The 26834-nt window shown below is 37.5% G+C and overlaps 1 protein-coding gene across 15 annotated transcripts in view; it reads right to left on the minus strand.

The window, feature by feature from the left end:
- Nucleotides 1-26834, minus strand: part of SOX5 (SRY-box transcription factor 5) — a 989998-nt gene that overhangs the window by 97255 nt on the left and 865909 nt on the right. For all 15 annotated transcript variants that reach the window (XM_060024445.2, XM_060024443.2, XM_060024448.2 and 12 more), the window contains one exon: nt 3976-4061. In XM_060024445.2, the coding sequence (XP_059880428.1) occupies nt 3976-4061 (86 nt within the window). The remainder of the gene's footprint in view (nt 1-3975; nt 4062-26834) is intronic.

Raw genomic sequence — 26834 nt, forward strand, 5'->3', positions numbered from 1 at the left:
CCAGCATATATAAGACCTACATTAATCAAGACTTGGGGACAATGAAAACTTCCCTGAAAAAGTGAGGTTTTGACTTGCAACCTCAGGGATAAGTAGGAGTTTGCTTGGTAAAAAAAGGTGGGTAGTAGGTTTCCCGAAAGAGAAAACATCACATGTAAAGATCCAGAGGGGAGAGAGAACTTGAAAACACCAAGGTGTAATTTAAAGTATTTAAGTAGGAGAAGGACATGGCCAGATTTTCTAAAATCTTAAAGATCATTCTGACAAACACATAGTAGAGAGTGCACTGAAGGGGCAAGATGAAGAAGGAAAGGCCAGTTCAGGGCTACTGTGGTAAATTATGGAAGCAATGAGGGTAGCCTGACCCACAGAGTGACAGTATCGTGCAAAGGAACAGATGGATTCTTGATGTATTTAGTAGGTAGAATGAATAGATAGATAATGAATGAATAGGTCCAGAGGAAGAGGGAAGAAGGGAAGTTGAACATAGTGCTCATGGTTTCTGGGATTGAGCCATTTGCTAAGACCAGAAAATGAACAGGTCTGGGGGCAAGGAAGAGAATTGGTGAGGCCCATTTTGTAGTCAGTTTATTATGCGTGTAACGTCTGTGTTTCCTCTTGGTAGCCAACAAATAGTTGGCTATATGTATCTGAAGCCCCAGAAAGACTTAAAAGCTCTGGAAAAAGCTCAGAGGAGACAAGGACAGATATTTTGTTATAAAAGAAAGAAATAAAATGGTGCCTGGGCACAACATGTTAATTTGTATGTTTTATATACATAATCCACATTAAGCCATTTTCTCTATATAAATAAAAAATAAATGTTTGACAATGCTTAGACTATTTTAACTGCTCATAAAAGTATACAGTAAGGTGATTTTTTATGTGTTTTTTTTGCATAGTAAGTATTTTATTATTTTATCCAGGAACATGAAGCGATAAAGTAATAAACAGTGGTTTAATTTAAAACATGTCATTTTGCTTTTCTTTTAAGACAACTGTAATCATTATTTCTTCTTTAATAAAGGCCCTGGTTATTGGTTTTACTTAATATTATCCAAGTGTGAACAATTGCATGTAAATGATTATCTCAAAAGAAAACACAGATGGTAGGTAAACAAAGTCAACCATGAGTAGAAATATATTTATAGGGTCCTTTCTTGGATCTAGATGTTCAAAAGGAGAAGATTGAATTAACATATATCTGAAATAGGTATGAAATAGACAATGCAGAGTGTGAAGTAGATAGCCATCATGAATCCTGCTGTCTCCTTCAGTATTGCATATAGAGGATTTGTATTAGTACCAATTAATCAGCATTATTGTTATAATTGTATTAGCAGGTTACTAAGTTAGCAAATGTCCTAAGAAGGGCAATGTCTCCAAAGTTTAAAATAAAATCTCCTGTACTTAGAAAAGCAAGTATAATTGTTTTAAAACCATGGATTTTGGACTCTGTGATCCAGATTCCTTCTTTGTCAAATGGAGTTATTAATACATAGCAAAAAGTGTTGTAATAAGAATTAAATGAGAAATCTTTGTGTGAAAGCCTTACCAGAGAACCTAGCATAAGAACCTAGGACTGAATCTCAATAATTGAAAGAGAATCTTAGTAACTGAAAGGGACTCAAAAGTGATGAAGTCTCCTCCAGGTATTATTAAGGGATGGAAAACGGAGATTTAGCAGTATAATTCAAAGCAGAGTATAGAGAAAATTAAAACTGGCTCATACATTATACTCCACTGAGATGAAACTTCTCAGAAGTAGGTTCACAAGATTGGGGTGAATGCTGGGTTAGGGTTAAGATAAGACTTCTGACCAGGCATTGTAGTTAGCTTTTCTCTGACCTGTCTGGGAAGGTTTGTGGAGAAGAAAAGAATTTGGATGCTATTTTAATGCAAAGGGAGGGAGAGTATTACAGGTCTCCTTTGCAGCTCGGGGAAAGGTGAAGTCAAGGTTAGGGACCTGTGAATACAGTGTTAGGAATAGGAGTAGAAAAGTAGGTTGGTGTAGGCACCCTAGCAAAGGTGAGAGTAAGTCCACTAAAAGAAAAGCCAGATTCTCTGCCATGACATGCATTTGGAATATGTGTTTGGGTTTGAGTATTGTTTTTTAATCAAAAGCAAAAAAAGTCTGTGTGTGTGTGTGTGTGTGTGTGTGTGTGTGGTTACATGTTTGTGTTTTAATAGTAGCTAATGGCTTATCATGAAAGAGTTACGATTATTAGTTTTCTTGTTGTACTGCAGTGCTGATTTACTGAGATCCTAACAAAACTCATTTATTTTAATGGGTACAATGCCACTTACACAAAATATCTTTATCCCATTTATAGATCAAATTATAGTTGAGGCAAAAGCAAATATGTTTGGTGTCTTTTTTCTTGTTTTCTGATCAAAATTTTTTTTGTATCTTTAAATTTTAACGGAATCTGATATCACATTATAAGGGCAGAAATAAAACTTAATTTGTGTCAAATAGTCTAATACTATCGTTATAGAAAAATAAGTTTGGACTGCTGCCTAACAAAGCTACCTTCTACTAGAATTCTACAATGAAACATAGGAGATGCCTGCAACTTGCCCTCGCTCCCTCTCACCACTAATCCAATGGTGAAAGGAAATGAGAATGTCTAATTTGTTTTGAAAACTGACAGCTTAGATCTCTAAAACTCCTATTTTCCACATTCAAACCTATTGCTGGATATTCTTCCCTCTTCCTTTAATCCCACTACTCTTTTTAGTTTTACTTATTATAACCACTTCTTTGTATTGTAGTTATTTCTCAGATTTCAAAAGCTAACAAATGTTGTTACTTTTATTGTCCCCATGGCTCCAACAGGTTATTTCCAAGGTTATTTCTAGCTCAAAGAAACAGACATTAACACTGTAGCTTTCGGAGAAAAGGCAGAATAGGAATGGGTGTTATTAACCTCTGTAGAACACAGTATGTCTCAGTTCCTCCTGTGAGACTCAACTGGTTTCTCAGAACCCCACCAGGTCTGACAACTCTCTGTGCTGACCAGATGTAACTGTCTCTTGATGCTGCAATTTAAACTATATTTTCCTTATAGGCTAGGGTCATCTGTCATGACAATGCACTTTCATGAATACAACTTAATTTTATTAAGCATGAGTGCTTTATACTTGGCTTTAATGGCATACTGCGTCTTTCAGGCAAAGGAAAATATAAAACTTCTCACAAGGGGAGATTAATCCTATTATTGGATGATTTGTTATTCCCATTACCTGTGTAACTATAAAGTCCATAACAACAGAAACTAGGGCAGTAGGATGCTGATTCAAAGACTTAAACAGTTAACGAAAGATAACTTTAATATAATTTAATTGATATTCTTTCCAACTCCAGAGACAAAATTTCTAAAATCACTTGGACATCTGGTAAAGTTAGCACTGACATTCATGGATATATGGGAATATGTCTTCTGCCGAGCTAAAAAAGGTCTTAATTAGGGTGTCTGGATAAAGTTGTGCTCATTTAGGCACCTGCTTATTTGGTCTACTTATCCTTGCTTATCCAACTGAGCTGGCATTAGCAGGAGAATAAAGAGTGCTTCAAAAATACTGGGCATCTTGAACAATTTTAAATGTAATTTTTGTAAGCTATCTTGATCCATAAGTATCTGAATATCTTTTGTAGGTTTTTTGTTCTTTTTATCTTGGTGAGGACCATTCTGTGACGAAATTATGGCATACAGTAATCAAAGCAAAACTACAGCTCATTTTGTTAAATCATACCAGGCAATAAAAAAAATTACAATAAACTGTCTTTAGTACAGAAAACTGGGCTAAAAATTAAACGAACCAACTTTGGGTTAAGAATCAGTAGACATAAATTCAAAAACAAAAAAATGTGAGACAAATATCACTAGTCAGTTTTATTTTGCGTTAACACGATAATAGCTGTTTTCGATATTTACTTAACCTTTGTCTCTGGTGTATTGTTTCCTGACTTACCTGCAGTTGGAGTGGGCCTAAGCCTGGTGTTGCTGCAGCAGCAGCTGCCATGGTAGTTGGGATCAGCTGTACAGGGTAAGGGTCACCTACGTAAGAGAATAATAGAGGCGTCAGCACCTTTTATCTACTCTCCACCTGCAAATTAAACTCATGCATTCACTCTTTCCAAAAGCCTTCTTTTGTGTGCCTTGCTGAGGCCTAATGAAAAGCTCTATTGTGCAGCTTTTTACTAACACTCTTTTCACAATTCTGGCTGAGAGAGGAATGTGAATAAAAGGCACAAGCAATTAAGGCGGAAACCTCATCCTTTTTTCATGATGTATTTAGGAAAATGGGAGGAAAGAGTGTGCATTGATCAGAGGGCTGCACTTTATAACACACACACACACACATACACACACCTGATAATCTTGATATGAGCATACCAACTCCTCAGCAAATTTAAAATGTTATTATAAAAGGAACTTAACTAAACTTAATTCTATTTTAACAAACTAAACTCTAAAGATTTAGGTCAAGTAGCTTATCTTTTTAATGCTATGTTACAGTCTTGATTCGAATAACCTGTGGACAAATTCGTCATAACATTTAATGCATTTTTAAAAGTTATATAAAATGTTGGTATCTCTATTATTCCAGAGACAAATGTTTAAAAAAATATACTATAAAGAAAGCAGAAAATAGATGAGCTTTCCCCAAGGGATTTCTCTTTGTGGGAATATCTAAAAAACTAAAATTTTAGTAATTTAAAATTAAAGTTTTAATGCAGATGATCTATAAAAATATAGAGAGACACACAAACATATATTCACATATAGAAGATTATAATGTATGTTTTTGATGTGAATAAAGAATTTTTTCCTCTTAGTACAGACGTACCTCAGACTTTTTGCACAGAGCCCATGATATGCTAACAGATATGAACACTGTTAGTTGTTTGAAATATAACCATAGCAAAATGTAAAATAACTATTGATATAAGAACAATTTTCTAATATACAAAGCTTTTTGTAGAACTATAATTTGTGAAAAGCTTGTTGAATGTCAAATGTATGGAAATATAACTGAAAATAATAGTTAATATATTCATTCAAAAGTATTTACTGAGGGAGCCCCTGCGCTCGAGAGGCCTGTGGTACCATGGCCACCTGTGGAAGCAGCGAGTTGCGACCAAAGCTCAGCGGCCACAAAGGGCCCTGGGCCTCCGGGTCCTGGTGTTACACCCCCTCTGCTGTATCTCAATAAGCAAAAAGTTGTCCCAGCACTATTGTTGAAAATACTACTCTTTTCCACATTGAATAGTCCTGTCACCCTTGTCAAAAATCAATTGACCAGAGGACCTTCAAGATGGCAGAGGAGTAAGATGTGGAGATCACCTTCCTCCCCACAAACACATCAGAAATACATCTACATGTGGAACAACTCTTACAGAACACCTACTGAATGCTGGCAGAAGACCTCAGACCTCCCAAAAGGCAAGAAACTCCCCACGAACCTGGGTAGGGCAAAAGAAAAGAAAAAACAGAGACAAAAGAATAGGGACAGAACCTGCACCAGTGTGATGGAGCCGTGAGGAGGAAAGGTTTCCACACACTAGGAAGCCCCTTCGTGGGCGGAGACTGCAGGTGGCGGAGGGGGAAAGCTTCGGAGCCGCGGAGGAGAGCGCAGCAACAGGGGTGCAGAGAGCAAAGCGGAGAGGTTCCCACACAGAGGATCAGTGCCGACTGGCACTCAGCAGCCCGAGAGGCTTGTCTGCTCACCCGCCGGGGCGGGCGGGGCTGGGAGCTGAGGCTCGGGCTTTGGTCGGAGCGCAGGGAGAGGACTGGGGTTGGCGGCGTGAACACAGCCTGAAGGGGTCTAGTGCGCCACAGCTAGCCAGGAGGGAGTCCGGGAAAGTGTCTGGAGTTGCCGAAGAGGCAAGAGACGATTGTTTCGGGGAGCGCGAGGAGAGGGGATTCAGAGCACCGCCTAAACGAGCTCCAGAGACAGGAGCGAGCCGCGGCTATCAGCGCAGACCCCAGAGACGGGCATGAGACACTAAGGCTGCTGCTGCTGCCACCAAGAAACCTGTGTGCAATCACAGGAGTCTAATTCCGGGAGCCCGTGTAGCTGACCACTGCCAGGGTCCTGTGATCCAGGGACAACTTCCCCAGGAGAACACACAGCATGCCTCAGGCTGGTGCAACATCACACCGGCCTCTGCTGCCTAAAGCTCGCCCTGCATTCCACACCCCTCCCCGCCCCGGGTGCCAAATCCAAAGCTGAACCCCAGAAGCTGTGCCAACAAAGAAGAGAAAGGGAAATCTCTCCCAGCAGCCTCAGGAGCAGTGGATTAAATCTCCAGAATCAACGTGATGTACCCTGCATCTGTGGAATACCTGAATAGACAATGAATCAACCCAGAATTGAGGTGGTGGATTTTGGAGCAGCTGTAAGCGTGGCGTTTGCTGTAGGCGACTGAATAATTTCTGATATTTATGTTTATATTAGTATAGTTATTAGTGCTTGTTATCATTGGTGGATTTGCTTATTGGTTTGGTTGCTCTCTTCTTTTGTAAATACTTTAAAAATTTTTTTATTTTAATAATACATTTTTATTTTAATAACTTTTATTTTACTTCTTTCTTTCTTTTTTTTCTGCCTTTTCTTCTGAGTTGTGTGGCTGACAGGGCCTTGGTGCTCTGGCCAGGTGTCAGGCCTGAGCCTCTGAGGTGGGAAAGCCGGATTCAGGACACTGAACCACCAGAGACCTCCCAGCCCCATGTAATATCAAACAGCGAGAGCTCTCCCAAAGATCTCTGTCTCAACGCTAAGACCCAGCTCCACTCAACAACCAGCAAGCTCCCATGCTAGAGCCCATGCAAAACAACTAGCAAGACAGGAACACAACCCCACCCATAAGCAAAGAGGCTGCCTAAAATCATAATAAGTTCACAGACACCCCCAAACAAGCCACCGGATGCGGTCCTGCCCACCAGAAAGACAAGATCCAGCCTCATCCACCAGAATACAGGTACCAGTCCTCTCCACCAGGAAGCCTACACAACCCACTGAAACAACCTTAGCCACTGGGAGCAGACATCAAAAACAACGGGAACCATGAACCTGCAGCCTGCGAAAACGAGACCCCAAACACAGTAAGTTAAGCAAAATGAGAAGACAGAGAAACACACAGCAGATGAATGAGCAGGGTAAAAACCCACCAGTTAACAGCTGATCTTTCAGTAGAAACTCTGCAAGCCAGAAGACAGTGGCAGGACATATTTAAAGTGATGAAAGGAAAAAATCTACAACCAACATTACTCTACCCAGCAAGGATCTCATTCAGATTTGACAGAGAAATTAAAACCATTACAGACAAGCAAAAGCTAAGAGAATTCAGCACCACCAAACCAGCTTCAGAAAAAATGCTAAAGTAACTTCTCTAGGCAGGAGACACAAGAGAAGGAAAAGACCTACAATAACAAACCCAAAACAATTAAGAAAATAGTAATAGGAACATACGTATCAAAAATTACCTTAATTGTTGTCTGTACATTAAAAAAATAATAACAAAAAACCTCTTAAAAATTACGTTAAATGTAAATGGATTAAATGCTCCAACCAAAGGACATAGACTGGCTGAATGGATATAAAAACAAGACCCGTATAAACGCTGCCTACAAGAAACCCACTTCAGACCTAGGGACACAAACAGACTGAAAGTGAGGGGATGGAAAAAGATATTCCATGCAAATGGAAATGAAAAGAAAGCTGGAGTAGGAATTCTCATATCAGACAGAATAGACTTTAAAATAAAGACTATTACAAGACACAGAGAAGGACACTACATAACGATCAAAGGACCAATCCAAGAAGAAGATATAACAATTGTAAATATTTATGCACCCAACATAGGAGCACCTCAATACATAAGGCAAATGCTAACAGCCATAAAAGGGGGGAAAAACAGCAACACAATAATAATAGGGGACTTTAACACCCCATGTTCACCAGTGGACAGATCATCCAAAATGAAAATAAATAAGGAAGCACAAGCTTTAAATGACACACTAAACAAGATGGACTTAATTTATATTTATAGGACATTCCGTCAAAAACAACAGAATACACCTTCTTCTCAACTGCTCATAGAACATTCTCCAGGATAGATCGTATCTTGGGTCACAAATCAAGCCCTAGTAAATTTAAGAAAATTGAAATCGTATCAAGTATCTTTTCCCACCACAATGCTATAAGACTAGATATCAATTACAGGGGAAAAAAACTGTAAAAAATACAAACACATGGAGCCTAAACAATACACTACTAAACAACCAAGAGATCACTGAAGAAATCAAAAAGGAAATCAAAAAATACCTAGAAACAAATGACAATGAAAACACGATGACACACAACCTATGGAATACAGCAAAAGGAGTTCTAGAGGGAAGTTTATAGCAATACAATCCTACCTCAAGAAACAAGAAACATCTCAAATAAACTAACCTTATATCTAAAGCAATTACACAAAGAGAACAAAAGAACCCCAAAGTTGGCAGAAGGAAAGAAATCATAAACATCAGATCAGAAATAAATGAAAAAGAAATGAAATAAACGATAGCAAAGATCAATAAAACTAAAAGCTGGTTCTTTGAGAAGATAAACAAAATGGATAAACCACTAGCCAGACTCATCAAGAAAAAAAGGGATAAGACTCAAATCAACAGAATTAGAAATGAAAAGGGAGAAGCAACAACTGACACTGCAGAAATACAAAGGATCATGAGGAATTACTACAAGCAACTCTATGCCAATAAAATGGACAACCTGGAAGAAATGAACAAATTCTTAGAAAAGCACAACCTTCTGAGACTGAACCAGGAAGAAATAGAAAATATAAACAGGCCAATCACAAGCAATGAAATTGAAACTGTGATTAAAAATCTTCCAACAAACAAAAGCCCAGGACCACATGGCTTCACAGGTGAATTCTATCAAACATTTAGAGAAGAGCTAACACCACTCTTTCAAACTCTTCCAAAATATAGCAGAGGAAGGAACACTCCCAAACTCATTCTATGAGGCCACCATCACGCTGATACCAAAACCATAGATGTCACAAAAAAAGAAAACTACAGTCCAATATCACTGATGAATATAGATGCCAAAATCCTCAACAAAATACTAGCAAACAGAATCCAACAGCACATTAAAGGGATCATACACCATGATCAAGTGGGGTTTATCCCAGGAGTGCAAGGATTCTTCAATATACACAAATCAATCAATGTGATAAACCATATTAACAAATTGAAGGAGAAAAACCATATGACCATCTCAATAGATGCAGAAAAAGCTTTTGACAAAATTCAACACCCACTTGATAAAAACCCTCCAGAAAGTAGGCATAGAGGGAACTTACATCAACATAATAAAGCCCATATATGACAAACCCACAGCCAACATCATTCTCAATGGTGAAAAACTGAAACCATTTCCACTAAGATCAGGAACAAGACAAGATTGCCCACTCTCACCACTATTATTCAACATAGTTTTGGAAGTTTTAGCCACAGCAATCAGAGAAGAAAAAGAAATAAAAGGAATCCAAATCAGAAAAGAAGTAAAACTGTCACTGTTTGCAGATGACATGATAATATACATAGAGAAGCCTAAAGATGCTACCAGAAAACTACTAGAACTAATCAATGAACCTGGTAAAGTAGCAGCATACAAAATTAATGCACAGAAATCTCTTGCATTCCTATACACTAATGATGAAAAATCTGAAAGAGAAATTAAGGAAACACTCCCATTTACCACGGCAACAAAAAGAATAAAATACCTAGGAATAAACTTACACAAGGACACAAAAGACCTGTATGCAGAAAACTCTAAGACACTGATGAAAGAAATTAAAGATGATACCAACCGATGGAGAGATATACCATTTCCTTGGATTGGAAGAATCAATATTGTGAAAATGACTATACTACCCAAAGCAATCTACAATTCAATGCAATCCCTATCAAACTACCAATGGCATTTTTCACAGAACTAGAGTGAAAAGTTTCACAATTTGTACGGACACACAAAAGACCCTGAATAGCCAAAGCAATCTTGGGAAAGAAAAATGGAGCTGGAGGAATCAGGCTCCCTGACTTCAGACTATACTACAAAGCAACAGTAATCAAGACAGTATGGTACTGGCACAAAAACAGAAATACAGATGAATGGAACAGGATAGAATGCGCAGAGATAAACCCATGCACATATAGTTACCTTATCTTTGATAAAGGAGGCAAGAATATACAATGGAGAAAAGACAGCCTCTTCAGTAAGTGCTGCTGGGAAAACTGGACAGCTACATTTAAAAGAATGAAGTTAGAACACTCCCTAACACCATACACAAAAATAAACTCAAAGTGGATTAAAGACCTAAATGTATTGCCCGACACTATAAAACTCTTAGAGGAAAACATAGGCAGAACACTCTGTGACATAAATCACAGCAAGATCCTTTTTGACCCACCTCCTAGAGAAAGGGAAATAAAAACAAAAATAAACAAATGGGACCTAATGAAACTTAAAACCTTTTGCACAGCAAAGGAAACCATAAACAAGACAAAAAGACAACCCTCAGAATGGGAGAAAAGATTGGCAAACGAAGGAACTGACAAAGGATTAATCTCCAAAATATACAAGCTGCTCACGCAGTTCAATACCAAAGAAACAAATAACCCAATCCAAAAATGGGCTAAGACCTAAATAGACATTTCTCCAAAGAAGATATACATATTGCCAACAAACACATGAAAGGATGCTCAACATCACTAATCGTTAGAGAAATGCAAATCACAACCACAATGAGGTATCACCTCACACCAGTCAGAATGCCCATCACCAAAATATCTACAAACCGGGCTTCCCCGGTGGCACAGTGGTTGAGAGTCTGCCTGCCGATGCAGGCGACATGGGTTCGTGCCCCGGTCTCGGAGGATCCCATGTGCCACGGAGCGGCTGGGCCTGTGAGCCATGGCCGCTGAGCCTGCGCGTCCGGAGCCTGTGCTTCACAGCGGGAGAGGCCACGGCAGTGAGAGGCCTGCGTACCGCAAAAAAAAAAAAAAAAAAAAAAAAAAATCTACAAACCGTAAATGCTGGAGAGGGTGTGGAGAACAGGGAACACTCTTGCACTGTTGGTGGGAATGTAACTTGATACAGCCACTATGGAGAACAGTATGGAGGTTCTTTAAAAAACTAAAAATAGAACTACCACACAAACCAGTAATCCCACTACTGGGAGTATACCCTGAGAAAACCAAAATTCAAAAAGGGTCATGTACCACAGTGTTCACTGCAGCATTATTTACAATATCCAGGACATAGAAGCAACCTAACTGTCCATCGACAGATGAATGGGTAAAGATGTGGCACATATATAAATGGAACATTACTCAGCCATAAAAAGAAAAAAAATTGAGTTATTTGCAGTGAGGTGGATGGACCTAGAGTCTGTCATACAGAGTGAAGTAAGTCAGAAAGAGAAAAACAAATACCATATCCTAACATATATATAGGGAATCTAAAAGAAAAATGTGGTTCTGAAGAACCTAGGGGCAGGACAGGAGCAAGGCGCAGATGTAGAGAAGGGACTTGAGGACACGGGGAGGGGGAAGGCTAAACTGGGATGAAGTGAGAGAGTGGCATGGACATATATACTCTACCACATGTAAATCCGATAGCTAGTGGGAAGCAGCCGCATAGCACAGGGAGATCAGCTGGGTGCTTTGTGATCACCTAGAGGGGTGGGATAGGGAGGGTGGGAGGGAGGGAGACACAAGAGGGAGGGGATGTGGGGATATATGTATACGTATAGCTGATTCACTTTGTTATACAACAGAAACTAACACAACATTGTAAAGCAATTATACTCCAATAAAGATGTTATAAAGAAAAGATCAATTGACCAGAAAAATATATATATTTATTGAGTACCTGCTTTGTGTTAAACACTACTGTTGACACTAGAAATAGAGCTTTTTGTTTTTTTAATAAATTTATTTATTTATTCACTTATTTTTGGCTGCACTGGGTCTTTGTTGCTGCGTGTGGGCTTTCTCTAGTTGTGGTGAGCGGGGGCTACTCTCTGTTGCGGGGCCCGGGCTTCTCATTGCGGTGGCTTCTCTTGTTGCAGGGCACGGGCTCTAGGAGTGCGGGCTTCAGTAGTTGTGGCACACGAGCTCAGTAGTTGTGGCTCGCGGACTCTAGAGCACAGGCTTGGTAGTCATGGCACACGAGCTTAGTTGCTCCGCGGCATGTGGGATCTTCCTGGACCAGGGCTTGAACCCGTGTCCCCTGCATTGGCAGGTGGATTCTTAACCACTTGCCACCAGGGAAGCCCCCAGAAATAGAGCTTTAAAGAAGACTCATGTCAAGAGGTGTATTTACTGGAAATTTAATGAAGCTTAAGCTTTGGGGTTCTGGAAAGGGCCCCTAGCAGTGTGTTCACAGGGTCATATGTTTTTATCTTTGTCAGCTCACTTAATTTTTTACTTTGTTGTGATTCTTTTCATAAATATTCTCTTTTGTACTTAATGTATATGAAGATCTTATATATATATATAATTTTCATATTTTTATTCTTAAATAGAGTCCCCAAAATTATATGTTTCAGGCTTCAGAATACCTGAGTCTACTTCTGCCAATCTGGCTTTACAGCTTAAAGGGAAAATAAGACAAAGATAATTCAATGATTAGTATAAAATACAATGACTGTTAAGATAGAGAAGTATACAGTGCTATGGACTATATTGTGGGTACCCCAAACATAGTCTAAAAGGTCAGAGACAGCCTCTAGGATGAAGTCATGTTTAAGCTGAATCTTGAATTAAATGAAAGCTAGCCAGGCAAAGAAGGGAAGCATTCCAGGAAGGAAAATGATTTTCATTAAGACTCAGGGTCAAATGGGAGTGTTATATCATAGCTCAGTCCCTGAATTGCTCAAGTGCAGAGTGCAGGTAGGGAAGTAGAGATAAATGGGGCTGGAGAGGGAATCAGGCCAGATTGTGTATGGCTTTAGGTACAATGTAAACAATCTAAACTTGATCCTACAGGATAAAGGAAACCATGAACATGGAAAATAGATGGACTGAGTAAAACCACTTGGGCTAAAGGTTGGAAGCTGTAATCAATAATAAAAAGATGCAGAACTTTCCATAATAACGTAATGATGGTCCAGACTAGAGTGGTGATGTTGGAATAAAGAATGATGGAGAGGGCTTCCCTGGTGGCGCAGTGGTTAAGAATCCGCCAGCCAATGCAGGAGACACGGGTTCGAGCCCTGGTCCGGGAAGATCCTACATGCCGTGGAGCAGCTAATCCCGTGCACCACAACTGCTGAGCCTGCACACCACAACTACTGAGCCTGCATGCCTAGAGCCCGTGGTCCGCAACAAGAGAAGCCACCGCAATGAGAAGCCCATGCACTGCAACGAAGAGTAGACCCCGCTCGCTGCAACTAAAGAAAGCCCGAGCGCAGCAATGAAGACCAAACACAGCCAAAAAGAGAAAAACAAATACTGTATGCAGCCAAAAAAAAAAAAAAAAAAAAAAGAATGATGGAGAAAGTCAAGTGGTATTTAAGAGGTAAAACTGACAAGACTTAATGATGGTTTACATAAAAGAAGACTCGAGGGTGATTCCCAGGTTTTTCACTGGAACAGCTGATTGCGGAGTGGAACTATTTGTTGGATTTGCAAACATGGATGAGAAGCAAGACTGTCACGTTGGGCATAGCGAGGGGGAGATGAAGGGGAAGGAATAGAGCTCTGTTTTGGACGTTTTAAGTCTGAAATTACTATCAGTATCCAAGTAGAGGTGTTCGCTGAGGCACTTGATAAACATGTTAGGATTTTAGGGGAGAAATCTCCATAGGAGATATAAATTTGAGAGTGGTCAGCATATATCTGGAATTTTAGCTGTAACCATGTAGGAGTTAACTATAGATAAAAAAAAGAGGTCCCAGGATTGGATTATAGGATATATTAACTCTTATAGTTAGGGAGATAGGTAAGTAGCAGAGAAACTGAGGAGAAATGTATATCAATTTGGTGTTCCAGAGGCCAAGAAAGATCTTCAGAAAGAATGATCAAGTTTTTCAAATGCTGGATTTAGTGACATAGAACTCATTGGTGACTTCCACAAGGGCAATTTCAGCAGAATGAGGGGGTGAGAGAGCCTAGCTGGAGTCAGTGAAATCAACAGAGAATGAATAAAGAAAGGAACTGGGTGCAGTAAGTGTAGATCCTTGCTTTTCGGAGTGAAGTTCTCAGGAGCAGCACTGGTGTCACCTAGGAGTTTGTTAGAAAGGCAAAATTTCAGACTCCACCACAAACTTAATGTGGCAGGCACCCGTTAGAGTCAGCGGAACCCACACTGACTCCCACTTCCTGGTATTTATGTCCTTATGCAATTCCCTCCCCTTGTGGACTGGACCTAGTAACTACCTTCTAATGAACAGAATAAGGCAAAAGTGATGTGATGTTACTTTTGAGATAGGTTATAAAAAGACTCTGGCTCTGTCTTGCTTTCTCCCCTGCCCCCTTCCCCAGCAAGCAGTTATACTGTGAGCTGCCCTATGGAGAGGTTCACATTGCAAAGGACTGATGTCTTCCAGCCAACAGCAAGCACAAGTAGGAGGCCTGCCAACAACCAAAGGAGGGAGCTTGGAAGTGAATTTCTCCCCAAGTCAAGCCTAGAGATGACTACGGTTCAGGCCAACACCTTGATTGCAGGGACGTGAAAGACTCTGAGCCTGAGCGTGGCTGTGTCCAAACAAATGTTTGCTATTTTAAGCCACTAAGGTCTGGGAGACTTTGTCAAAGCAGCAAGCATATACCTTCTGAATTAGAATTTAAATTTTAACAAGATTCCCAAACTATTTGTTGGTATTTGAGAAGTGCTAAAACAGACAATTTCAGTGAGGCATTTTGCAGTATCTATTGGAGGATGTGTGATAAAGAAAACTACTTAAAAGGTATATGTTTGTAAAAATTATAGCATGCTTATATGCTAATGAGAAAGATCCAGTAAATAGGAAAAAACTGATGTTATCTGACAAGGCTTTACTTATCATTTGGAATTTTTAATATTTAATCCAGAAAATACTATATCTGATTTTATAAAGGGAAGTTTAGATGTTTAAAAGCTGAATTTGTGTTTATGCAAACTAGCTGAAATAACAAATATTATGACTATTAGAATCGACAATTTAAATACTTAAAATTATGTAATTCACTTATATTCCTTATTTAATGACTATAATATTAAAATAAACTAATCAGAAGTTTAGAGGCTACGGTGCTCTTCACATTGACAATTCATTTTATATAATTTACTTTCCCTATTGAAAATCAATTAATAAGCACTTATATCATCTACCATGTGACTAGAATTCTGCTGGGTGTTATGCGAGATAAAAACGAAAAAACAAAACCAAACCTGGTCTCTATCTGTTTACTACAAGTCTCTCTTTTCTAATTATTTGAACTTATTTGAGTAGTATTGGCCATCAGTGCTACAGCAGTTAAGGTAGAACTAATTCCAGGCTTCAATATTTAAAGAATAAAGGTGAAAGTAAGAGTGAGCTTGGCCTTGAAGATTTGCAGGTGTGGGGCAGATGTTTTAGACAGGGTGAAATGTACCATAGCATGAGCGTGACATGCTGCAGGAATGGAGAGAAAACCAGCTTAACTCACAGGTTACAGAATAAAAGCAAAAGAGACAGAAAGCAGGGAGCTGAGAAACTTTTCGTAATCCAGACTTGAAGATGTTTGGATGCCAAAGGGCAACGGATATGAAATGAAGTTTTAACAAGTTTAATTAAAGAGGTTAAGTAACAGGTCTTAAAGATGACTCCGAGCTCTAACCTAGGGATACAGGTTTACTCATAAATTTGGATTGATGGCAAACACCCACATAGGTGTTTACGGCACTTTCCAACTACCAGCATCTAATTCTTAATAACAAATTGAGTATTATACACATATTTAGAGCTCATTAGTTAAAATCCAGACAGTTCCATAATGCTTAAAAATTGCATATGCATATAAGAATCTTATTATTTTTCATTTCCTACATTCATGAATATATAGTAATGAAATGAATATAGTTATCTTTCCTTTGGATACACATATATATGTGCATAACTATGTTATTCATATGCCATACTGTACATGTGTATAAACATATATGTGTACATACATACATATACACACACAAGCTAAATAATTTATATATGTCTTATGAGCTGAATTGTGTACCCCCAAATTTTATATGTTGAAGTCCTAACCTCTAGTATCTAAGAATGTAACTGTATTTGGAGATATGTCCTTTAAGAGGTAATTAGGGTAAAATAAAGTCATATGAGTGGGCTCTACTCCAATCTGATTGGTGACCTTATATAAAGAGGAGATTAGGACACAAACAACACAGATGGAGGGACAACCATGTGAGGATAGAGGGAGAAGACAACCATCTACAAATCAAGGAAAGAGGCCTCAGAATGAAATCCACACTGTTGATACCTTGATCTTGCATTTCTAGCTTCCAGAACTGTGAGAAAATAAGTTTCTGTTGTTTAAACCACCCAATTTGTGCTATTTTGTTATGGCAGCCCTAGCAAACTAATACAATATGTTTGCCATATACAGCCTCATATCAATGTAGTTGATGTTTAAGTGAATTGGAGAAAACGAAAGACTGGCAGCAAGAATTAAAAAGAGTACTATCACTATTACATATCTGTAATCATATACAGTTTCCAAGATAAACATATGATCAAAAATAGGATATCAACTAATTGCAAAAGGTTTGTGTCTAAGCCACAATATTAATGCAACCATCTCCATCCAACATACAAACATACATAACTTGAAGCATATCTACCTTATTATCAATTTTTCAGGTCTAAGATATCCAGAAGTAGTTTAATTGAAATTTGCCCTACTTACTAAGTAAATACAAATACCATAAATGCGAAAAGGGCCAATACAACAATTTAACTCAATTAAGGAAATTCAAAATATATTATATGCATGTGTCAGTGTTCTGAAGTGGACACAGAATCTATAAGACTTCAAAACAAGGTCAAGGGTAGTGCTTAATGGGGAAAGAGAAATTCAGAAACTACTGGGGAAAAAAGATTTTTACTGAAGTAAATATGTCATCTATTCATGCCATCTCTCAATAAACTGCACTAAAATATTACAACAGGCTTATTTTGTTAATACCTCATGAGATACTTAGTAAAAATAAGATAATGGAAAATTCTGGCGTTTAAAGTTCAACCATGTGTGTTATTCAAATTGACTTTCAACTAGTTAAAGTAATTTCTTCTACTCTTTCCTAGGTTTTAACCATTTGAACAGTTTTTCCTTAAGCCTTTCCAAAATTAATTTGCTTCTTCTTTCAAGCCAAGTATGGAAAATTCTAGCTCAAAACTAAAATTTTTCAAAAAGTTGAAAAATATACTGAGGCATGTTAATCAACTGTTTTCAGAATACAATCCGGCTTATAGTATCTACTGATATAAATGATATATCTAACAGTAAATAACCCAATAACCCCTCAGAAAGCATGTTACTTACATTAGTATTAAAGTAATGAATATTTAGATAATAATTATTTACAGTGACACTATTGAGGAGTCTCATTTTGGGGGGCTATATACAGAGTAAGAAAAACAACAAGGTTATGTAGGCTGAGGAAGATTGTCAAAAGCAAGTATGTTCTTATCCAGGGTCAACTTCACAAACCCTTTCACCCACTGAACTACTATAAAGGTTCTGGAAAGTTTTGTGGCATTATAAAAATTAAAACCTACACACACACACACACACACACACACACACACACAATCCCTGCCCTAGAAGAGTTCCTAATAAAGTGAGGGAGATAAACATGTAAACCAATCCAGTGATACAATGAGCAAAGTAGAACACTGGAGAAGGCATCATTCTGGAAACCTCCAGAAAAGAAGAACTTAACCTGGAAAGAGCACCGAGGAAGATTATTTGTTAAAGTAGCTCTTAAAAAATGGCACTTCACTACCAAATTATCTTTCAGGACCCTCTTACCACCTACTTTCCATGTCTTCCAAAGTCACACAGTAAGCCTCCATCACGTCATGCAACAGGATTGCTCTTATTAATCATATTCTCAGATTGGAACTGAAAACACCCTGCTCTACCACTCTAACTTCCTGGTGGAGGGAGTTGGGTAGGAGTTCATGGAGGAGTGTAAGACAAAGTGGAGTCAAAGAGGACACTATAGTTGGAACTTAAGGAAGGAAGGAAGTTGCTTTCTTTCATTTCATAGGCCAACAGATGAATTGGTGGATCCTTCTGCTTGGAAGGAGCCCCTTACCATTCGTAGGACAGTGCTAGCAATGACCATTATCTGTTATTGGCCCCTACATCCAGGGATATTTTAATAGTCTCAGTGTATCTGATGCAGAAGGGGAATGTTAAGTTATGCAGCTAAAGAAGCAGGTAGGACACACATCTTGCAGAGCCTTGTGTTTTACTTTGAAGACAACCTTAAGTTGCTGAAAGATTTTAAGCAGGAATGTGACAGTCTGATTTGTGTTTTAGATCAGTTTTGTGGCAAGAGATAGAATCAATTGGAAGAGGGAGAGACTGGAGACAAACAGACCTGTTAAAAACTACTGCAGTAAGTCAAGAGGGAAATGATAATGGCCTAAACTAATCATAAGGGAAAGAGAAGAAGGAACATATATGGGAGACAGACTTGATGGCCAATTTGATGGGAGAAAAGAGATACAGGGGAAAAAAAAAAGGAAAAAAAACCCACACAGTTGGGCTTATATTTTATTTTCAGATGTGGTTCAGGAAAAAAAATCCTTTTTTTACCCAAAGAGTTTCAACATCAGTTGTTCCAAGGTCAATTCTGAATTATTCATTATACTCCCACTGATGTGAAATGTGGGCAATTAATATTTGTTGACTTTTAGCACTGTTAAAATATTTTACATATGTATACACATAAATATACACATATAAATCTACACATATATGAATGAATGTATTTACTGGTCTGTGTATAAAATCTCATTTAATCTTCGTAACAATTCAATAGGGTAGATTGTTATTCTCATTCTACAAATTAAAAATGTTCAGGATCTCACAGATAGTAAGTACTATAGTTCTTACCATTGTGGCAAGGAAAGTATTAAGTTTTAGAAAATATCACAGACTATTTTAGAGCATAATATAAATATATATTTAAAATTTCAAAATAGATACATTCATTTTATGTCCATTCAATTCACATGTGTCAAACATTATGTGTAGGACACAAAGCAATAAAGGTACAGTCCTTGCCTTCGTGACACTTTCAGTTACAAAAATAAGACATAAATATGGAAAGTGAAATGAATCAAAGCCACATGATTAAAATCATATGAATAAGAAAGGCAGTAATTACCAAAGAAAGGAGGAATTTATATGAGCTGAAATCAATGGAGAAAGAATCAGAGAAGGGGCTGGTCCTGAGTTAGGCTTTGAATAAAAAATAACTAGAAAAGATGAGAGAAGTCCAAAATTACAATGCTTAGCACACAGTAGATATTCAATAAATATTTGCTGATAGATGTTCAATAAATAATTTGATGAATAAATAAATGGTTGAGCCCAAAAGTAAGGATCAGAGAAATGAATGAACAAAATGTATTAATGAACTAGCCTGCAGCTGGACCCATGTCATATAGTATCAAGAAATATTCAGAAGGTTAGAGTCTATTAAATACCTCAACTGCCAAGGTAAGAATCGGTTCATACCGTGTCCCTAAACATATGCACAAGTACCTCCTATCCTAAAAAAGCAACCAACTATCTAGACTCCAAAAATCCCTCGAAAACACTTTCCTTAGTGTTTAGAAAGGAGTCATTTATTTACTTTCTTTCTTCTTCTCATCTAAATTGCTGGAAACTAGTCTTCAATGATAATCTTAAATCCTTCTCCTACACTTTACTTCTCAATCCATAAACTTCCCTGGAAATAATGACCTCTGATTTGCCAAATTTGAACGAACACTGCTGTGTAACAGCTGATACTGTTAATGACTCCCTCCTTCTCTAACTACATCTACACTCCGACTTTTCTTATAACGTGCTCTCCTGTTCTCCTCATACCCGGTTCATGCTGACTTTATTACTTCTGCAATAGGCTGTTCTACCTTCCTTCACTCATTCCTTAGGTATTGGTATTCCTTGGAGTCTAATCCTTGGTGCTTGAATTTTCTCATGGATTTCCTTTACCTGAATGATCTTATCCAAACTCTTGGTCCAAGTATCATATATAAACTATTCGAAATCAGGGACTCCAGCCTAGTCCTCTCACACTGCTTTTGGATGGCCACCCCACCCCCAACCCGCCGGCCATCTCTCCCATAGGAAGTTCAGTTTCCACATTTAATTTAATTCATCATCCTTCTTGCAAGACCCACTTCTACTCTTGGTATTTCGATTAATTTGGGTGACACCCAGTTACCTATGCTATAAATATGAAGTATCCTTGACTTCTCCCTCCCTTTCATTCTCTATGGCCAGTCAATGACAAACTTCATTTAACCCCCAGGTTTTCATTTCTTACTATTGGAAAACCTACCAATCAGTCCCCCAGGCTCCAGTCCTCTGCTAAAGAAATGAATTCTCTGCTTAGCTTCCAGTGGCACTCATTACAGGTACACAATAAATATTCATTGGTTGTATTTAAATTGTAATAAATATTTACTGATTACATACTGTGTGTTAAGGACTGAAAAGTTCAAAAGTGAACAAGAAAGTATGTCTTGACATGGATGAATCGATCAATGGATGGATGGATGGATAAATGCCACTATGATCTCAACCCAGAGTTTTAGCCCTTCAATGGCTTTTCAGTTCCTCCAGCATAGAGAGTCTATAAATATTTCCTTGAATTGGTCTCCTCTTATGTCCTCCAACTACTCACTTATTATTTCTTGCCTTAAAGTTTACTTCAAACTGCTTAAAGGTCCATATATACCCTAATTCCATCTCTTGTTTTCCAGCCTCCATCAGGGCTGTTTTTTTTCTGCCAGGAATGTTGTTTGTGTATCCTTTCACCACAACAACTTCTTCAATTGCTTAGTCGCCCTTCATCCTTTAGGATTGGACTTTAGGGATCATCCTTCAGGGATCCTTAGGATCATCCTTCCCCCCTCCAAGAAACCTTCCCTGACACCTTCCATCAGTCTCAGATTTGAGTTCATTCCCTTTCCACTCACTTTTGTTAAAATTCTATGCATATCTCTATTACATAACATCTGTTTACATCCCATTCTCCCCAACTAGACTGTGAGCATCCTAAAGCCAGAATTATGTCTTACTCCATCTTTAAATTCCCAGTTTCTAGCATAGTGCCTTGCCCACTTAAGGCTGTTAACTGTTTAATGACTGAATATATGAAGCAATATTCTATTTAAGAAATTAACAAATTTCAAACACAGGAGACCACTCTTCCCATATCAAAAGCTTAAGGCTTATTAATAGAAGAAACAGATTGTAAGCAAATAATTATACAAATAAGGAACAAATTAGTTTTTTTGTACAGTTTAAGAAATAAGGACCTGAAGGAGGCGGTTAAAGAATCTTTTGTCACATTTTTTCACACATCAAACCATTCTTTTCTAATATTCCATAATCTATCTCTTCTGTAAATTTTGATTTTAAAAGCAAAAAAAAATTCATATCCCCTTGGATATTAAAAGTAAATAACATGAATTTCCTAAGTCTTAAAATGATTTCTGTTCACTAACAAGAACCCGCTATTATGATGTCATTAAAGCACCTGAGCACGGTCAAGGTGTCTACTAAAAAAGATGTCTTATATACAAACAAAAGATAAAAACAAAATCCTTCGTCATAGTGACTGTTTCCAATCACTTTAGACTTTCTGAAATCCAAGCAAGTTGAACTTTGCTTTCAAACAGCAATAAGCTCAGCTATACTTCCTCTCTCATTTTAAGAGGTTAAATTTATAACAAGTCTCCTAAATCATCTTGTGGAACACCAGACGTTCAGAACAATTGATACGGTATACTTAATAAAGGTGAAGGGGTTTCTAGATGCAGAAAATCTGTAAACCCTTCCTAGATTTGCTAAAATAGTATAATATGACATTAATATTTGAAATTTTTTATGAGAAATGCTAACATTGTGTAGTAACTCTCATAAAATAAGTAATGAATATAAATATTTCATATGAATTTTATTTGAGAAAGTAGAATTAATAAATTATCTCTTGTTTGACGATATAGCTATTTTAAAAGAAGATATTTTTAGGCGATTTTTAGTTCTTAACTGCTTTGTCATAGGCTAAATTTTTCAGTAAGAGACTTTTTTAAAATAAAAAACATTTTTTGTCTTCTTAATGTAGCACTGCAAATGAAAACTTTACCCTACTGGACTTCCCTGGTGGCGCAGTGGTTAAGAATCTGCGTGCCAATGCAGGGGACACAGGTTCGATCCCTGGTCCGGGTAGATCCCACAGGCCACGGAGCAACTAAGCCCATGCGCCACAACTACTGAGTCTGCACTCTAGAGACCGCAAGCCACAACTACTGAGTCTGCATGTCACAACCACTGAGTCTGCGTGCCACAACTACTGAAGCCCACACGCCTAGAGCCCATGCTCCGCAACAAGGGAAGCCACCACAATGAGAAGCACGCACACCACAACAAAGAGTAGCCCCCGCTCACCAGAGCTAGAGAAAGCCCGCGCGCACCAGCGGGCAACGCAGACCCAGCACAGCCAAAAATAAATAAATAAATAAATTTATTAATAAAACAAGCAACAACCAAAAAAACACAACTTTACCCTACTTAATTTAATTTAAAATAAATTTATTAATAAAACAAGCAACAACAACAAAAAAACTTTACCCTACTTAATTTAATAGTTACCTAGTTGGCTAGTTTAGTAAGAGATTAATTTATAAACTCTTTAAGAAACATCTTTCAAAGTGGGAAGACGCTTCTGCATATAAAAAATACAGCATTCCTTCTTCACCTCTTTGCCCATAAATCTAAGGAATTCTAGTACAAATGAAAATTCCTGGATTAATTATCTAAGAAATCTGAGTATCCCTGAAAAGGTGACAATGAATCAAACAAGTCTCCTTTTCCTTCTGTATTCCAGCATTACGACCAAGGCATCATTTAACTATTGCATAATAACTCATTTTAAGCTGCTCAAAGAGAATCATTAATTAAGGAACTGCTTCTATATGTACATCTATATCAGAGTACTATCTAAATCTTGCCTCTGTGTCTTATGAAGAAATGAATGGCACAGAGAAAAGCATCCAAAATGATGAAAGTATTAAAAAGTAGGGATCTGGAAGAGGGGCATTCATATAAGCCACTTAAGACCAGTTCAAATGCGCTCTTTTATTTTCCACTTTTAATATGAAGGTTTAGCAAATATTTCATTCCTTAAAAGCATCTCATTTTTTGACACCGTTGATAGCCTTTCCACTTTTCTGTCTGTCAGGGCCTTTGATAGACATCCTTCCTCCTGGGGTGTATCCAGAGTCTGTGATCTACTGGTTGAGAACAGGAAGCTTCCTAAACCACTCTAACAATAAGCCTATGGAATATACATTTGGGATGACTCCTGGCCTAGAGATTTCTACTAGAATGGTAACTTGTAGACCTCTGGAAATTAAGAAATGTTATGAAATTTTCTCTCCACCCAAAAATGAAAAACAAATAATGCAAATGTCTTGAATGGTCAGAAGTACAGTGACCTAAAAATAGATAAATTCCTGAAATCCTTATCATTATATCACATTCTAAATTTTCAAAATGGGCTGATACATTTAACAAGTAATAATGATATATTATACAATAATCTAACTTCTTTAGAAATGCATAGACTCATTCCATCTAACTTTTACAATCTCCTCATGAAGTGAGTAGGGCAGACATTACTGTAGCTACCTTAAAGATTAAAAAGCTAAGGCACAAAGAGGAAAATGACTTGCCCAAGGGAACAGAATAATACAAAATGGGATTGAGACTACCAAGGTCTTCTGACACCTTGCCTAATTTTTTTTCTGCCAGAATTTATTAAATTGAGACAATTAATAGTTTCAGATTACAAGTCTCACTGATGCTTATTCAGAGCTTAACTCAGATAGGTCAAATTTTAAAGTTTTAAGCCTTCCATTAAGCAACTCAGAGAGCATCAGAATGTACAGACAATCTCTCAGGTGAAAAATGTTCAAAAAGAAACAAATAAATGGAAGTAAAATACCATATACTGGTAATGGAACTGATTACACGAATAATTCATTTGGGGCAACTTTGTGTACACAAAAAAGTTTACTGTAGCATTGTCTAAAACTGTGAAGCATTGTAGACAAACTTAAATGTTCATTAGTGGGAAACATAAATAAAATATGGTGCATCCAGTTTAATGAAATACGATGCAGGTCTGAAAGTATGGAAGAAAGATGGCCATGACTTTTTGTTATATTTATTGGTAGAACATAGTCTATAAAATATTTACCCCCCCATACATTATATATTATGTAGTACATATCACATATATATATCATAGCATATATTATACAGATACTCTCACATCCTGCATATTACATATTGATATCTAGATACAAATAGATGTATACACATATTTATTTATGAATACATAATATATTTATACCTGGAAAATATTTTTACCTATTTTTCCAGTATCTAGTTCTGGAAAAATAGGTACCAAATTGTTAACAGTAATCACCTCTGCAGAGTGGGATTATAGGAGGGTATGAGTGTAGGCAGATAACTTTTAGCTTCTGTTTCATATACTTCTACATTGTTTGAGGTTTGTGTAGTCAGCAAATGCTATCTTTAATATATTAGAGAAAATGTGAAGGGTTGGTATGAGCTGATTATATAAATAGGTTTAAATATGTTCTTTGAAAACAGAGCAAAAATAAATTATTAGTGAAAGAGTACTGTTTAAAAAGTTGTAGCTCTCCCTGCTTCTGCCCTTTGCACTGGCTGGAGTGGGGACACGGGAGCTGGAGAAGGTACCTAATGCCATGAGATAGAAGCCACGCTTTGTGGAAAGCAGTACAATAAATAAGAGAACAAGCCATGGACTTCATACCGCGGAGTTACCACAAGAGCAATGCTGTTGCATGAGTGAAAAATATTCTTTTTCCATGTTTAAGCTAGCATTATTTTGGCCTGTTACAGTACAGTTAAACCTAATAAAGTATCTGATTCACATGGTATTCCAACAGCATGACTTGTTCAGTTCTCATGGAAAACAGACATCTATCATAGAGTTACAGGCAAGATATTATCTTAGCCTGTTTTATTAAATACTTTTTCTGCTTCCATACTTTCCTATCAACATTATGACTAAAGTTTGCCTTCTACTGGAGCTTTCTACAGTGAAGAGCACGTTTACTGGGCAATAGAGTTGTTCAGTATCATTAACAGTTACATCTATTCAAATAAAACAACATATTGCTCCTCTGGGCTTATACTTCAGTTTGATGACCTTAGTTAGTGTGAGTTTAATACTAAGATGAGATTCCATGTTTGCTGTGGCAACAAAAATATGAACCTAGAATTCTGAGGGTTAGGCTACAAATTCATAAGGTTACATCACATTTTGAGGTCTCTGGTCTGAAAACACAGTGTCACTAGCCAATTTGACACTTCTATGTGATCAAGAACGAGAATCATGTCAAAAAGAAAATACTGAGCTGAATGAGTTTATGTTTTAATTGAATGGCATTTTAATGTTCTTAACTGTTAAAAAGCAAACAGGATGGATTAAAAGATTAGATATAGTTTTAGTCTAATGAAATCTGAGGAATTTATCAAAGAAAGGGCTTTTGCTCTTTTTGTTTGCTTGTATGTGTGTGTTTTGGTGGTGGTAGTGTGTGGGGTGGGGCGGGGGGAGAATGGATCAAACATTGGTTACTAATATAGCACAGTTATCACCTCACAGAGTTATACTGCTTAAAATTAATTATGTCTCTATGTTTTATAAACAATAAGGCACAATATAAGCTATCATTTTTATACTAAGTTATGACACTTTGTCACAATAAGGACATATACATCTCTCTTTTCTCAGTGATGAATACTGTATTGTAAGCTATTATAAACTCCATTTTTAGCAAAAAACAAAAACAAAAACACTATTTTATTGACCTAGAAACAGCTGTTCCATGAGAACTGGAGGGTGGCTGTCACCATATAATTGTGCAATGTTATATACTTTTTCTGCACTCAGTTCTCTTTACTTTTTAATCATTTCATATTTTTATGTCACCAATCCGAGAATTTAAATGATTGGCTGTTTAGGTACAAAGTTCTTCTTTACAAAAATAAATATTTATAAAGCTCTAAACTAAATCAGGTTTGCCCAACGTCATTGGTTTCTAAGATTTGGGGAGGGGAGGTAAGCGGAAGAGCTGGGCACAATAATTCTAACACACACAAACACAGAAGCCTGAAGATGTGATTATATCTTCTTTTCGCTGCTTATTTACAAAGAACCTACAGTATGTGATCCTGACGACACATGTTTCCTATTTTGTCAGTTCAATAAAAGAATACCATGTCAATGGTTTTTAGCTTGTGATTTGGTGATTGTTTCAGCACTGACTGACCTGTATGTCAGCTGACACAGCTGACATAGTTAAATCAGAAATTAGCATGCAGTCTCCTAAAAATGCCAGACACATGGACCCTCTGCACCAGAGAGATATAATGAAACCCACATGATACCCCCATTAAACAATGAAACAT

The sequence above is a fragment of the Delphinus delphis genome, chromosome 11 (genome assembly GCF_949987515.2).
Source record: "Delphinus delphis chromosome 11, mDelDel1.2, whole genome shotgun sequence".
Classification (NCBI taxonomy): Eukaryota; Metazoa; Chordata; class Mammalia; order Artiodactyla; family Delphinidae; genus Delphinus; species Delphinus delphis.